This window comes from Panthera leo, chromosome A1 (genome assembly GCF_018350215.1).
Source record: "Panthera leo isolate Ple1 chromosome A1, P.leo_Ple1_pat1.1, whole genome shotgun sequence".
Taxonomy (NCBI): domain Eukaryota; kingdom Metazoa; phylum Chordata; class Mammalia; order Carnivora; family Felidae; genus Panthera; species Panthera leo.
In genome coordinates, this window is record NC_056679.1 from 116,773,823 (window position 1) to 116,787,651 (window position 13,829).

General features: G+C 37.5%; 1 protein-coding gene across 1 annotated transcript; it reads left to right on the forward strand.

The window, feature by feature from the left end:
- The first annotated feature begins 7,369 nt into the window (after positions 1-7,369).
- LOC122218951 (protocadherin alpha-7-like) lies at positions 7,370-11,731 on the forward strand. The gene is made up of 2 exons (XM_042937240.1): positions 7,370-9,767; positions 11,645-11,731. Exons 1-2 carry the CDS (start codon positions 7,371-7,373, stop codon positions 11,651-11,653), a joined length of 2,406 nt encoding a protein of 801 aa, XP_042793174.1. The 5' UTR covers position 7,370; the 3' UTR covers positions 11,654-11,731.
- Positions 11,732-13,829: the final 2,098 nt, after the last annotated feature.

Genomic DNA, 13,829 nt, shown 5'->3' on the forward strand with positions numbered 1-13,829 from the left:
CATTTAATATATACTTGAAATGTTAAATTGTTTCCCAAGAATTTTTTATGTTTTCCAATTTTTAAAAATTGGAATACATTTACTTAAAATACATCTGTTCATTTTTTGGTTAACTATTGTAATCTATGTGGTTTGTTACTGGTCTTAATTTAAACTGGAACCAGACTTTCTATTTGTGGTGTTTCTTTTAATTGTGATAAACATTTTTTTCTAATTAATTCTGTAGAATTTTCATTTCTTTGTGTTTGATCCAAATAGTGTAGAAAGAGAAATTCAAGGGAATTTGCACTTTGAGCAAGTAAATTCATATAAAATATGCATTCCTCAGGCACTGCAAATCTCTTGAAAAAGTAAATTTTGAAAAATCTCTTAATTTGAATTTTATTTGGTGAGTTGCTTTTCAAGGAGAGCTATTTCTTTAAAAAAAAATTTTAATTTAAATTCCAGTTAGTTAACATACAGAGTTACATTAGTTTCAGGTGTACAACTTAGTGATTCAATATTTTCATACAATACCGGATGCTCATCACAAGTGCACTCCTTAATCCCTATCATCTATTTAACCCTATGGTAAACATCAGTTTGCTCTGTATAGTTAAGGGTCTGTTTCTTGATTTGCTTCTTTCTTTTTTCCCCTTTTCTCTTTGTTTTGTTTCTTAAATTGCACTTATGAATGAAATCATATCGTATTGGTCTTTCTCTGACTTATTTTTCTTAGCATAATACTCTCGCTCCATCCACCTTGTTGCAAATGGCAAGATTTCATTCTTTTTACGGCTGAGTAATATTCCATCGTGAATCTATGTACCACATTTTCTTTATCCATTCATCAGTTTAAGGACACTTGGGCTGTTTCCATACTTTGGCTATTGTAGATAATGCTGCTGTAAACATCAGTGTGCATGTATCCCTTTGAATTATTATTTTTGTATTCTTTGGTAAATACCTAGTAGTGCAATTGCTGGATTATAGGGTAGTTCTATTTTGAACTTTTGGAGGAATCTCCATACTGTTTTGCAGAGTGGCTGCACCAGTTTGCATTCTCACCAGCAGTGTAGGAGGGTTCCCCTTTCTTCACATCCTTGTCAACACCCATGGTTTCTTGTGTTTTTGATTGTAGCTATGTATGCCATGATATCTCATTATAGTTTTATTTGTATTTCCCTGACTGTGAGTGATATTGAGCGTCTTTTCTTTTGTCTTTGGTCCATATGGATGTCTATTTTGGAAAAATGTCTATTCATGTCTTCTGCCCATTTTAAATCAGATTATTCATCTTGGGGTGTTGAGTTTTATAAGTACTTCCTATATTTGGATATCAACCCTTTATTAGATATGTCATTTGCAAATATCTTCCCCATTCTGCAGGTTGCCTTTTACTTTGTTGACTGATTCCTTCACTTAGCAGAAGTTTTTATTTTGATGAAGTTCCAATGGTTTATTTTTGCTTTTGTTTCCCTTGCCTCAGTTGACATACCTAGAAAGAAGTTGCTATTGGTCATGTCAAAAAGGTTACTACTTGTGTTCTCCTCTAGGATTTTCATGGTTTCAGGTCTATCATTTAGGTCTTTAATCTACTTTGAATTTATTTTTGTGTATTATTTTGTGTAAGAAAGTGGTCCAATTTGTTCTTTTGCATGTTATCATCCGGTTTTCCCAACACCATTTGTTGAAGAGACTGTCTTTTTTCCCTTGGATATTATTTTCTTCTTTGTCAAAGATTAATTGACCATTTAGTTGTGGGTTCTTTTCTGGGTTTTCTATTCTGTTCTGTTGATCTCTGTGTCTATTTTTGTACCAGTACCATACTGTCTTGATCACTACAGCTTTGGAATATAACTTGAAGTCCAGAGATGTGATGCCTCCAGCTTTGGTTTTATTTTTCAAGGTTGCTTTGGCTCTTCAGGGTCTTTTGTGACCTAAAATGTGAATTTTTGGATTATTTGTTCCTGCTCTATGAAAAATGCTGCTGATATTTTGATAGGGATTGCATTGTATGTGTAGATTGCACTGGGTAGTTTTGACATTTTAACAATATTTGTTCTTTGAATCCATGAGCAGGGAATGTCTTTCCATTTCTTTGTGTCATCGTCAATTTCTTTCACAAGTGTTTTATAGTTTTCACAGTACAGGTATTTTCCCCCTTTGGTTAGGTTTATTCCTAGGCATCTTATTGGTTTTGGTGTAAGTGTGAATGAGATTGATTCCTTAATTTCTCTTTCTGCTATTTCATTATTGGTGTATAGAAATGCAACAGATTTCTGCACGTTAATTTTGTGTCTTGTGACCTTACTGAATTTGTGTATCAGTTCTAACAGTTTTTTGGTGGAGTCTTTCAGGTTTCCTACATAGAGTATCATGTCATCTGCAAATAGTCAAAGTTTGACTTCTTCCTTGCTGATTTGGATGCCTTTTATTTCTTTTTGTTGTCTGGTTGCTGTGGCTGGGACTTCCAGTACTATGTTAAATAACAGTAGTGAGAGTGAACATCCTTATCTTTTTCATGACTGTAGAGGAAAATCTGTCAGTTTTTCCTCACTGAGAATATTAGCTGTGGGTTTTTAACATATGGCCTTTATTATGTTGAGGTATGTTCCCTCTAAACCTACTTTGTTGAGAGTTTTTATCATGAATGGATTTTGTGCTTTGTCAAATGCTTTTTCTGCATCTACTGAAAGGATCATATGGTTCTTATTTATTTTTGGGGTGTATTACATTGATTGATTTATAAATAAATTAAAGTAATATTCTTTATTAATGGGGTATATTACATTGATTGATTTGTAAATATTGAACCACCTTGCAACCTAGGAATAAATCCCACTTGATCATGGTGAATGATTTTTTTTTAATGTATTGTTGGATTCAGCCTCATAGAATAAGTTTGGAAGTTTTCTTTCCCTTTCCGTTTTTTCAAATAGTTTGAGAAGAATAGGTATTAACTCTTCTTTTTTTTTAAACTTTTGCATTCCCATCTTTTTTTTTTAATATTTACTTATTTTTGAAAGAGAGAGAGAGACACACACACAGTGTGAGTAGGGGAGGGGCAGAGAGAGAGGGAGACAGAATCTGAAGAAGGCTCCAGGCTCCAAGCTGTCAGCACAGAGCCCAGTGTGGAACTTGAACTCATGAACTGTGAGATCATGACCTGAGCTGAAGTTGGACACTTAACTGACTGAGCCACCCACTCACCCCTATTAACTCTTCTTTAAATGTTTGGTAGAATTTGCCTTGAAGTCATCTGGCCCTGGACTTTTGTTTCTTGGGAGTTTTTTGATTACTGATTCCATTTCTTTGCCATTTCACAAATAGGTCTGTTCAAGTTTTCTGTTTCTTCCTATTTCAGTTTTGGTAATTATATGTTTCTAGAAGTTTATCCATCTCTTTCAGCTTGTCCAATTTATTGTCATATAGTTTTTCATAATATTCTCTTATAATTGTTTGTATTTATGTGGTGTTGGTTGTTATTTCTCCTCTCTCTTTGTGATTTTTAAAAATTTGGGTCCTTTCTCTTTTCTTTGTGATAAGTCTGCCTAGAAGTTTATGAATTTTATTAATGTTTTCAAAGAACCAGCTTCTGGTTTCATTGATCTGTTCTATTGTTTTTCTCTTTTTTTAAGTTTGTATATCATTTATTTCTGCTCTAATCTCTCCTATTTCCCTCCATCAGTTGGCTTTAGGCTTCATTTATTGTTCTTCCTCTAGCTCCTTTAGGTGTAAGTTCAGGCTGTTTATTTGAGATTTTTTCTTGTTTCTTAAGGTAACCCTGTATTGCTATATACCTTTTTTCTTAGGACAGCTTTTGCTGCATCGCCAAGGTTTTGGACCATCGTTTGTTTCTATGTATTTTTAAAAATCTCTTCTTTGATTTCCTGGTTGACCCATTCAATGTGTATCATCATGATGTTTAACCTCCCTGTATTTGTGGTCTTTCCAAATTTTTCTTGTGGTTGACTTCTAGTTTCATAGTGTTCTGGTTAGAAAAGGTGCATGGTGTGATTTCAGTCTTTTTATATTTGTTGAGGCCTGATTTGTGACCTAATAAGTGATCTATTCTGGAGAATGTTCCATGTGCACTCCAGAAGAATGTGAATTCTGCTTTAGGATGGAATGTTCTGAATATAACTGTTAAGTCCATCTGGTCCAATGTGTCATTTAAAGCCATTGTTTCCTTGTTTATTTTCTGTTTAAATGATCTGTCCATTGATATAAGTGGGGTGGTAAAGTCTACTGTTATTGCATTATTATCAATTAGTTCCCTTATATTTGTTATTAATTGTTTTACATATTTGGGTGCTTTCACGTTGGGTGCATAAATATTTACAATTGTTAGATCTTCTTGGATTGTCTCCTTCATTATGATATAGTACCCTCCTTTAAGGTAAGTGTACTCTTAATCCCCTTTACCTATTTCACCCTTCTTCCCACCCACTTCCCCTCTGGTAACCATCTTCTCTTAGTTAAGAGTCTGTTTTTTTGTTTGTTTGTTTGTCTCATTTTTCCCCTTTATTCATTTGTTTTGTTTCTTAAATTCCACATATGAATGAAATCATATGGTATTTGTATTTCTCTGACTGATTTATTTTACTTAGCATTATACTCTCTAGATCTATCCATATATTTGCAAATGGCAGGATTTCATTCTTTTTATGGCTAAATAATATTCCATTGTATATATATATACCATCTCTTCTTTAGCCACTCATCTATCAATGGAAATGGGCTGCTTCCATAATTTGGCTGTTGTAAATAATGCTGCAGTAAACAGGGGTTCATATATCCCTTCAACTTAGTGTTTTCATATTCTTTGGGTAGATACTCAGTAGAGTAATAAATGGACCATATGATAATTCTATTTTTAAATTTTTTATGAACTTCCATATTGTGTTCGATAGTGTCCACACCAGTTTGCATCCCTACCAAAAGTGCATGAGGGTTCCATTTTCTCCATATCGTCACCAATACTTGTTGCCTTTTTTTTTTTTTAATTTTAGCCATTCTGATAGGTATGAGGTGATACCTCATTATGGTTTTGACTAGCGTTTCCCTGCTGATGAGTGAATGTTGGACATCTTTTCATGTGTCTTTTGGCCATCTGTATGTTTTCTTTGGAGAAATGTCTATTCATATTTTCTGCCCATTTTTAATTGGATTATTTGGTTTTTGAGTGTTGAGTTGTATAAGTTCTTTATACATTTCGGATACTAACCCTTTATCAGATATGTCATTTGGAAATATCTTCTCCCATTCAGTTGGTTGTCTTTTAGTTTTGTTGCCTGTTTCCTTTGCTGTGCAAAAGCTTTTTATTTTAATGAGGTCCCAATAGTTTATTTTTGCTTTTATTTACCTTGCCTCAGGTGACACATCTAGAAAGATGTTGTTATGGCCAATGTCAGAGAAATTACTGCAAGTGCTCATTTCTATGATTTTTACGATTTCAGCTCTCACATTTAGGTCCTTAATCCATTTTGAGTTTATTTTTGTATATGGTGTAAGAAAGTGGTCCATTTTCATTCTTTTGCATGAGCTGTCTGCTTTTTCCAACATCATTTGTTGAAGAGACTGTATTTTTTTCCATTGCATATTCTTGCTTCCAAGTGTTGTGAGTTTCAGAATTTTAGTGAACATTTATATTTCTTGCTTATTTAAAAGAAAGGTATGTGTAAGTCAAAGAAAGGAGGGTCACAAGGATGATTTGAGCTTTGGAAGCTGTATTATCTGAGTAACTGATTATGTTACCCATGACTGTAACTTTTTTGTAATGTAGTTTGATTTTTTTAACTCTAAATTAGACTGTGATTTGTATGGTCACATAAATTCACCCCTCTAGCCCACACCTAGTTGGACTAATATGTAATGTCCACAGCAGACTTTCAAGAACCATTTATAGTACTTAACTTTAAAGAAAGGAGGACGCTTTAAAAATGTGAATGAGTAGGCTTAGCTAAATTATATTCATAGTTGCTGTTTATAGAATTGTTATTAGTATACCTTTTGAGTGTATAGTCAACATATCATCCTGAAATATTCTTTAACTTATAACTAGCTCCCCTATTCTCCATTTTAAAAGGAAATCTAAGTTAAGACTACGATTTCCAACCAACCAGTCTTAAACATTTTTTATAAACCTATGCCACTATAAATTATATGACTAAATGCTATTAAAGACAATTAACTATGAGAAATGTGGTTTTAAAATTTGTACCTGCTCTTATTTAGTGTTACTACATAAATGGTATGCCTCTGTGGTTTTATTGTCCATTTTTGTGCTAATTAAAAACATGCAGATTGGAAAAATCTCAGGCAGATCAAAATTGGAAAGCAATACAGGTGTAATAATTATTCTACTTGCAATTGGGAACATGGGAATAAAATACTCATGAGAATTTGCTCTATTAAGTAAAACTGAAAATGATAAAACACCCCAAGCTTGATCGAAGGATTGCTCTAAGTATGACAGATGAATACTAACATTATGTGATGAAATAAATTTATGTTATGAAATAATCTCAATTAAATTGGAGACTGTAAGAACAGGTGGACATTCATAAAATCTGGGACTTAGAAAGAATGGAAAGAATAAAGAGATAAGAACCATGAACTTTTGGAATGGAGTATATAAATTCTGATGAAAAGAGAAATTCAAGATACTTTCTCCATGCAAAATTCACTTAATACAAATGATTTCTCTTCAAAGACCCCACTAACCCTCTATTATTGTGTTTTCTCAAGAAAAGTATATGAATTAGTCGCTTATATTCCTTGCTTCCTACAAACAAATACCTCTTCTAAGTTTTTCTTCCACTCGTAAATACTTGAGATCTTGGGTCCCTAGAGATACCAAGAATTTTCTTAACAGAAATCTAAGAAATGAAGTTGCCTGAACTTTATATAAACAAAATATTTTAAAATTTACTGCTCCTGACATGATTCATTTTATTTTTATTTTAAAACTGGGAAAACGTATTTTCAAGGCATAAGGAGACCACAGTTATGGTCACACTAAATATTCAGAAGTTAAGTCTCTTAATGCTTTCAGCAAACATGAGAAGTGTTGTTCTACGCTTTAACAAAACTGAAGGAAAAAAATCAGGTTAAAATAAAATTTAACATTTATTAATAAAATTGATAATTATAGTTCGTACTTACTATTTGACCACATGATGTCGCTCTTTACCGCGAAATTCTCTCATTCAAGACAAAAACGAAGTCCTCCGTTTTCGTATTAGAAAGATTCTCCACTGTGTTTTTCTATGCGGATGTTGAACAATGGAGAGCACATCAGGATAGTAACGAAGGGGTAAGATTCCTCCAAATATTGAGATAAGTTACGCCGATTTGAATAATTTTAAAATCCCAATTAATTTGAAATGGTGTACTCGAATCGAGGCGACCGGGGGCACCAGCATCTACTGCTGTTTTTTATAATCCTCACAGCCTGGGAAAGCGGGAGCGGCCAGGTCCACTACTCAGTCCCGGAGGAGGCCAAACACGGCACCTTCGTGGGCCGCATCGCGCAGGACTTGGGGCTGGAGCTGGCGGAGCTGGTGCCGCGCCTTTTCCGAGTGGCTTCCAAAGGCCACGGGGACCTTCTGGAGGTAAACCTGCAGAATGGTATTTTGTTTGTGAATTCTCGGATCGACCGCGAGGAGCTGTGTGGGCGGAGCGCGGAATGCAGCATCCACCTGGAGGTGATCGTGGACAGGCCGCTGCAGGTTTTCCATGTGGAAGTGGAGGTGAAGGACATTAACGACAACCCGCCCGTATTCCCGGAGACAAAAAAGAATCTGTTTATAGCCGAATCCAGGATGCTTGACTCTAGGTTTCCACTAGAGGACGCTTCCGATGCAGATATCGAGGAGAACGCTCTGTTGACTTACAAACTGAGCCCCAACGAGTTTTTCTCTCTGGACGTACCAACCAATGGCGAACAGGAAAAACCTCTTGGTCTTGTATTACGGAAATCTTTAGACAGGGAAGAATCTCCGGAACTTCATTTATTGCTCACAGCCACTGATAGAGGCAAACCTGAGCTGACTGGCACTGTTCAGTTACTCATCAAAGTGCTGGATGCCAATGACAACGCACCAGTTTTCGACAGAACACTCTATGCGGTGAAATTACCAGAAAATGTTCCCAATGGAACATTGGTAATTAAACTTAATGCCTCAGATTTGGATGACGGCATGAATGGGGATATTATTTACTCATTCTCTAGTGACGTTTCCCCAGATATAAAATCTAAATTCTACATGGATGCCATAAATGGAGAAATTATAGCAATAGGACATATAGATTTTGAAGAATGTAAAACCTACAAAATTCGAGTAGAAGCGATCGATAAAGGCTATCTACCACTAGCTGGTCACTGTACAGTTCTTGTGCAAGTTTTGGACGCTAATGATAATGCTCCAGAGTTGGCTGTTACTTCCCTGTCTCTCCCTATCTCAGAGAATGCTCAGCGGGGCACAGTCATCACCTTGATCAGTGTGTCTGACCGAGATTCTGGAGCTAATGGCCAGGTGACCTGCACACTGTCGCCCCATGTCCCCTTCAAGCTGGTGTCCACCTTCAAGAATTACTATTCGCTGGTGCTGGACAGCGCCCTGGACCGCGAGAGCGTGGCGGACTATGCTCTAGTAGTGACAGCACGGGACGGGGGCTCGCCTTCGCTGTCGGCCACGGCCAGCGTGTCCGTGGAAGTGGCCGACGTGAACGACAACGCGCCGACATTCGCGCAGGCCGAGTACACGGTGTTCGTGAAGGAGAACAACCCTCCCGGCTGCCACATCTTCACGGTGTCCGCGCGGGACGCGGACGCGCAGGAGAACGCGCTGGTGTCCTACTCGCTGGTGGAGCGGCGGGTGGGCGAGCGTGCGCTGTCGAGCTACGTGTCGGTGCACGCGGAGAGCGGCAAGGTGTACGCGCTGCAGCCGCTGGACCACGAGGAGCTGGAGCTGCTGCAGTTCCAAGTGAGCGCGCGCGACGCGGGCGTGCCTCCGCTGGGCAGCAACGTGACGCTGCAGGTGTTCGTGCTGGACGAGAACGACAACGCGCCCGCGCTGCTGCCGCTGCCTGGGGCGGGCGGCGCGGGCGGCGCCGTGAGCGAGCTGGTGTGGCGGTCGGTGGGCGCGGGCCACGTGGTGGCGAAGGTGCGCGCGGTGGACGCCGACTCGGGCTACAACGCGTGGCTGTCGTACGAGCTGCAGCCGGCGGCGGGTGGCGCGCGCAGCCCGTTCCGCGTGGCGCTGTACACGGGCGAGATCAGCACGACGCGCAGCCTGGACGAGGCGGACTCGCCGCGCCAGCGCCTGCTGGTGCTGGTGAGGGACCACGGCGAGCCGGCGCTGACGGCCACGGCCACCGTGCTGCTGTCGCTGGTGGAGAGCGGCCAGGCGCCCAAGGCCTCGTCGCGGGTGTTGGCGGGCGCCGCCGGCGCGGAGACGGCGCTGGTGGATGTCAACGTGTACCTGATCATCGCCATCTGCGCGGTGTCCAGCCTGCTGGTGCTCACGCTGCTGCTGTACGTGGCGCTGCGGTGCTCGGCGCCGCCCAGCGAGGGCGCGTGCGGGCCGGGGAAGCCCACGCTGGTGTGTTCCAGCGCGGTGGGGAGCTGGTCGTACTCGCAGCAGAGGCGGCAGAGGGTGTGCTCTGGGGAGGGTCCGCCCAAGACCGACCTCATGGCCTTCAGCCCCAGCCTTCCCCCGTGTCCTGGATCTCTGAATCCAACGGAAGATCCACAAGCTTCTTTGGAGTCTTCTGGAAAGGTCGGTTGTTCAAATATTTTATTTATTTATAGATTTATATTTGAAGCCTGAAAAATATTCTCGTTACCTCAGACGGTACTTAAATAGTTTTACCCAGTTATTATAGAGATCTGTCAATATTTTCTTGTTTTTCAGAAGTGAGTACTTTTATACCTGACTTTTGAGTTTCAATTTCTAATTGAGAATCATTAAAAACCATACATTGAGTAGGTATTTATTGGGTGCTGAATCAGTTTTATTTAAAATCTGTTATGGGGTTGTATTGAATTTCTATAGCCAGGCTACCTCTCTGCCTGAGAAGTATCAGTTGAAAAACAATTTAATTGCTACACATTAAGTATACTTCAGCATCACTCTGTCATTTATTCATTTCTAAAGTATGCATGATATTTTAGTATAATTCTGTTGTTTATAAGAAACCCATAAGCAGAAATATGTAGTAGCTGTTACCTTGTTAACTTTGTAGTTTTTTACTTTCCTCTGGATGGAGACTGGAAACATGGTTGGTCAGCACTACTCAGTGTTTACATCAATGAGTAAATTTCAGTGTGCCCTAGAAATCAGTTACTTTGCTTTAGGAATCAAACACCAAATGTTAGAAATGTAACACTCCTTCCAACTTGTGTAAAATATGTTTCTTTATGCTTGACATTGATATTTTATCTGATATTAGAGAAAATACTTCCTGACATGTACTTTCTTTCTTCAAATGACTTTCTCCTTTTTACTAAAAATTTTGTTAGTATATGTTTGAGCATTAGAGATATATCTAAGTTCTACACTCTGAATTCTCTTGAAATTCATAGTCTGTAACTTAAAAAGTTACTCCATCAGTGGAGAGGATGATTTACTTTCCCTCTCAATATTCTGAAAGACAGAAATCTGGAGATGAGATTGTACACCTTTAAACTTATTACATGTTAAACTTATATTTCCTGAATTGTGGTGGTTCTTCACACTGGGTCTTTAGTCCAAGCTTTTATTTTCTAATTTATATTTTAGAAACTTCCTTTATATTTATGTAGCATTTTTGTTATGTGACTTATTTTTATATTGTGGTGTTTTTATTGTGTTAGATATTTTACAAGGTACTCCTTAATTAAAAACTCAGCAGAGTGGGGAACCTGGGTGGCTCAGTTGTTAAGCGTCCAGCTCTTGGTTTTCGCTCAGGTTATGATCTCATGGTTTGTGAGTTTGAGCCCCTCCCCAGGCTCTGCACTAACAGCATGGAGCCTGCTTGGGATTCTCTCTCCCTCTCTCTCTGCCCTTCCCCTGCTCATGCATGCTTTCTCTTATCTCTCAAAATAAATAAATGAACTTAAAAAAAAAACTCAGAGCAAAATCAGAGTACCTTTGAGAATAGAGCCACAATGTAACAATGAAAGTGCAAGTGAAATTAATTTAAATAATACATTTCAGCATTTTTTTCTTTTCCCTTATAGAGGACATGTTTGTTATATGTTACAAAGTGATCTGTTTTCTTTTCATCATGTTTATTTCCAAACTTGAGTATTCTCTGAGCTCCTGTAATCAATCTTGTCTACGTCTATCAGGATAACTCACCTTAGATCTAGACTTATACCTTCAAATATCTCTGTCCTTGCACTTTTTTTCAGGTTCCATATGTCACTTGAATTGGGCTCAGGTATTTGATTATATGTTATATGGATTATATGGATCAAGGAGTGCTAGAAATCTAACTCCCCGCTCCTTTAGTCTCTTAGAGCTAGTATTATTTATTATTTACTATGTTTTCTATAATTATAAATTTTATTCTTTATTATTGATAGCTGTATTGATATAATTGGTAATTTCATCCTTTATATTAATATTTATTTTCTTTTTAATATGGGCTATCATCATGTGCAAATTTTCAGAAGATCTAGCAATGAATTTATCTTTTGGATCATCAGGAAGCATGCACACACTGGGATCCAAGGAGGTTAGGATTTGAAACAGCTGAGAAGTTCAAAATGGAGAAGTGAGAGCATGGAAGACACTTTAGTTTTTTGCCCAGTAACTAGCCCTCTGTGTTTCTGTGGGTAACACTCCTCAATTCAAGCAGCAACCATTAAATCAATAATGAAACTTCCTATGTCAGCCCCTAAATTGTAGTTTTTATATAGGGTTAACTATCTAAGTTCTGACTTAATCTTAGACACTTTTGAGAGTGAAGGGACACTATAAGTAAGTATATGAGACTACAGACATAAACAGAGTATATCCCAGGTAACTTGGGGTCTATGGCCAGCCTATCCTATCCTAGACCTGATAATGCTAACTGCATTAGCAACATCTGGAGTCCTTATTGAACATTCTGGTTCCCAGACTCTACTCCACAATTTCTGAAATAAGTAGGACTGGCAAACTTGCTTTTCAATAAGCACTCCAGGTGTTTCTTATTCAGCTGAAGTTTTAGATCTAATAGGCTTATGAGACACTTAGCGAAGCAAGTTCCTATTATTTGAGAGTATATAATTTAACTACCCCTGCTTTGTATTCATTATTGCAGATTTAACTGGCACATTTATGCTATTACTTGCTATAAAATGCACATTAACAGGAATGGAGTATAGTTTATATTATTGCCTTGTGTTGCGATGATTATTCACTAATAAACTTATTTTTAGATTCCAGAAAGTAGCTCAAACTAAACATTGATTGGTATCCTAGATAGATACATAAGTTGTTACACTTTAATTTGTGCTTTACAAGAAAAATAGCCACTAAAACCAGAATTTGAATGGATTTTCACCTAGGGTCAATCTGAAGAAGTAGAAGATTATAAAAACAATTTAGTGGCACACATGAATCCATGAATTAAATGACTCTCATTCCTGTCACTTTTTTTGTTCATAAGTGTTAGTCTGTTTTTCAGCTCTTAATAGCAACTGAAAGAATTCAAAATTATTGATCTCTGTTATAACTTACAATATCATTAAAGTAAAGAAAATAACCTTTGGATAAGACCAAAGGTCCTATTATTAAGTTTTTCCTTTTTGGGAAAAAAAGAACTTTTTCTCTTTTTTCAGTAGTGCAGATATATTAATAGAGAATTTCATTTGCTAAATACTTGATTCTAAAAACTTCAAGAGAGAAAATATTTTACTCCAGGTGATGATGAATATTTTATTGACACTGATAAAACTATTAGATAATTCCCAAACTGTATATTTGGGGTACTCAAAAAGCTTAAATATAACAAAGATGAAAGTGCTTATCTTTAGAATCATAATTAAAGTTCTTTTTTCCCATGTAAGATACATATAAAAAATGTAACTTCTCCCTGTATAACTGATTTCTCAAAAAAAGTACTTTTCTGCTTTCCTAAGATGGGAACCACCCACCACTCAGCCTGTGTAGTAGCAATCGTAAAGGTATTGCAGAGTGATAATATTATATAGGTAATAATTTTTACCAAAAAGCTGATTTTGGTCTCGACCATTATGAAAATAAATGTGGCTAAATCGAGGGCTGAAAATATTGCCATTTATGAGCCACTCACTTTCCTTAAGGTAATATCCTAGGTCTCCTTAAGGTAATATCCTAGGTATTTAATGTATCATAATTCACACAACCCCCACATTATTATTGTATGAATGTTATGAAACTGGAAACAGAGACAGAGAGTCACACAACCAGTAAGTTTAAGAATAGGAATCAGAATGGAGTCATTTCCAATATTGAGCTGGTGTTCTCCTCTCAACTTTCTAGTGATGACTGAAATTTAAGAGTTTCAAACACCTCACAGAGAAGTGATACTTGAGATTAGCGTCTGGTAAGGTTTATTTAATCGCAAAAATAATGAGAAAGAGAAATGAATTAAGTATCAAACTTGAAGACATATAAATTTGTTATCCAGCAAAAAACTAATACACTGGTATTATAAAATATTAAGAGCATTTTCAAATGTAGCTAATGAGAGTCAGGGGGAAGAAATTACTTCCCGAGATTCTGAATTTAAGAAAACGCTGAACTGAAGGTCGACAATGATTATTATTATGTACAAAAGAGACCTCATGTGAAGTTTTGAAGATCCATAGAGCTACAAATATGTACAAA

What these genes read in the sequence shown, in the direction of transcription:
- LOC122218951 (XM_042937240.1), top strand. Translation starts at nt 7,371, where the DNA reads ATGGTGTACTCGAATCGAGGCGACCGGGGGCACCAGCATCTACTGCTG.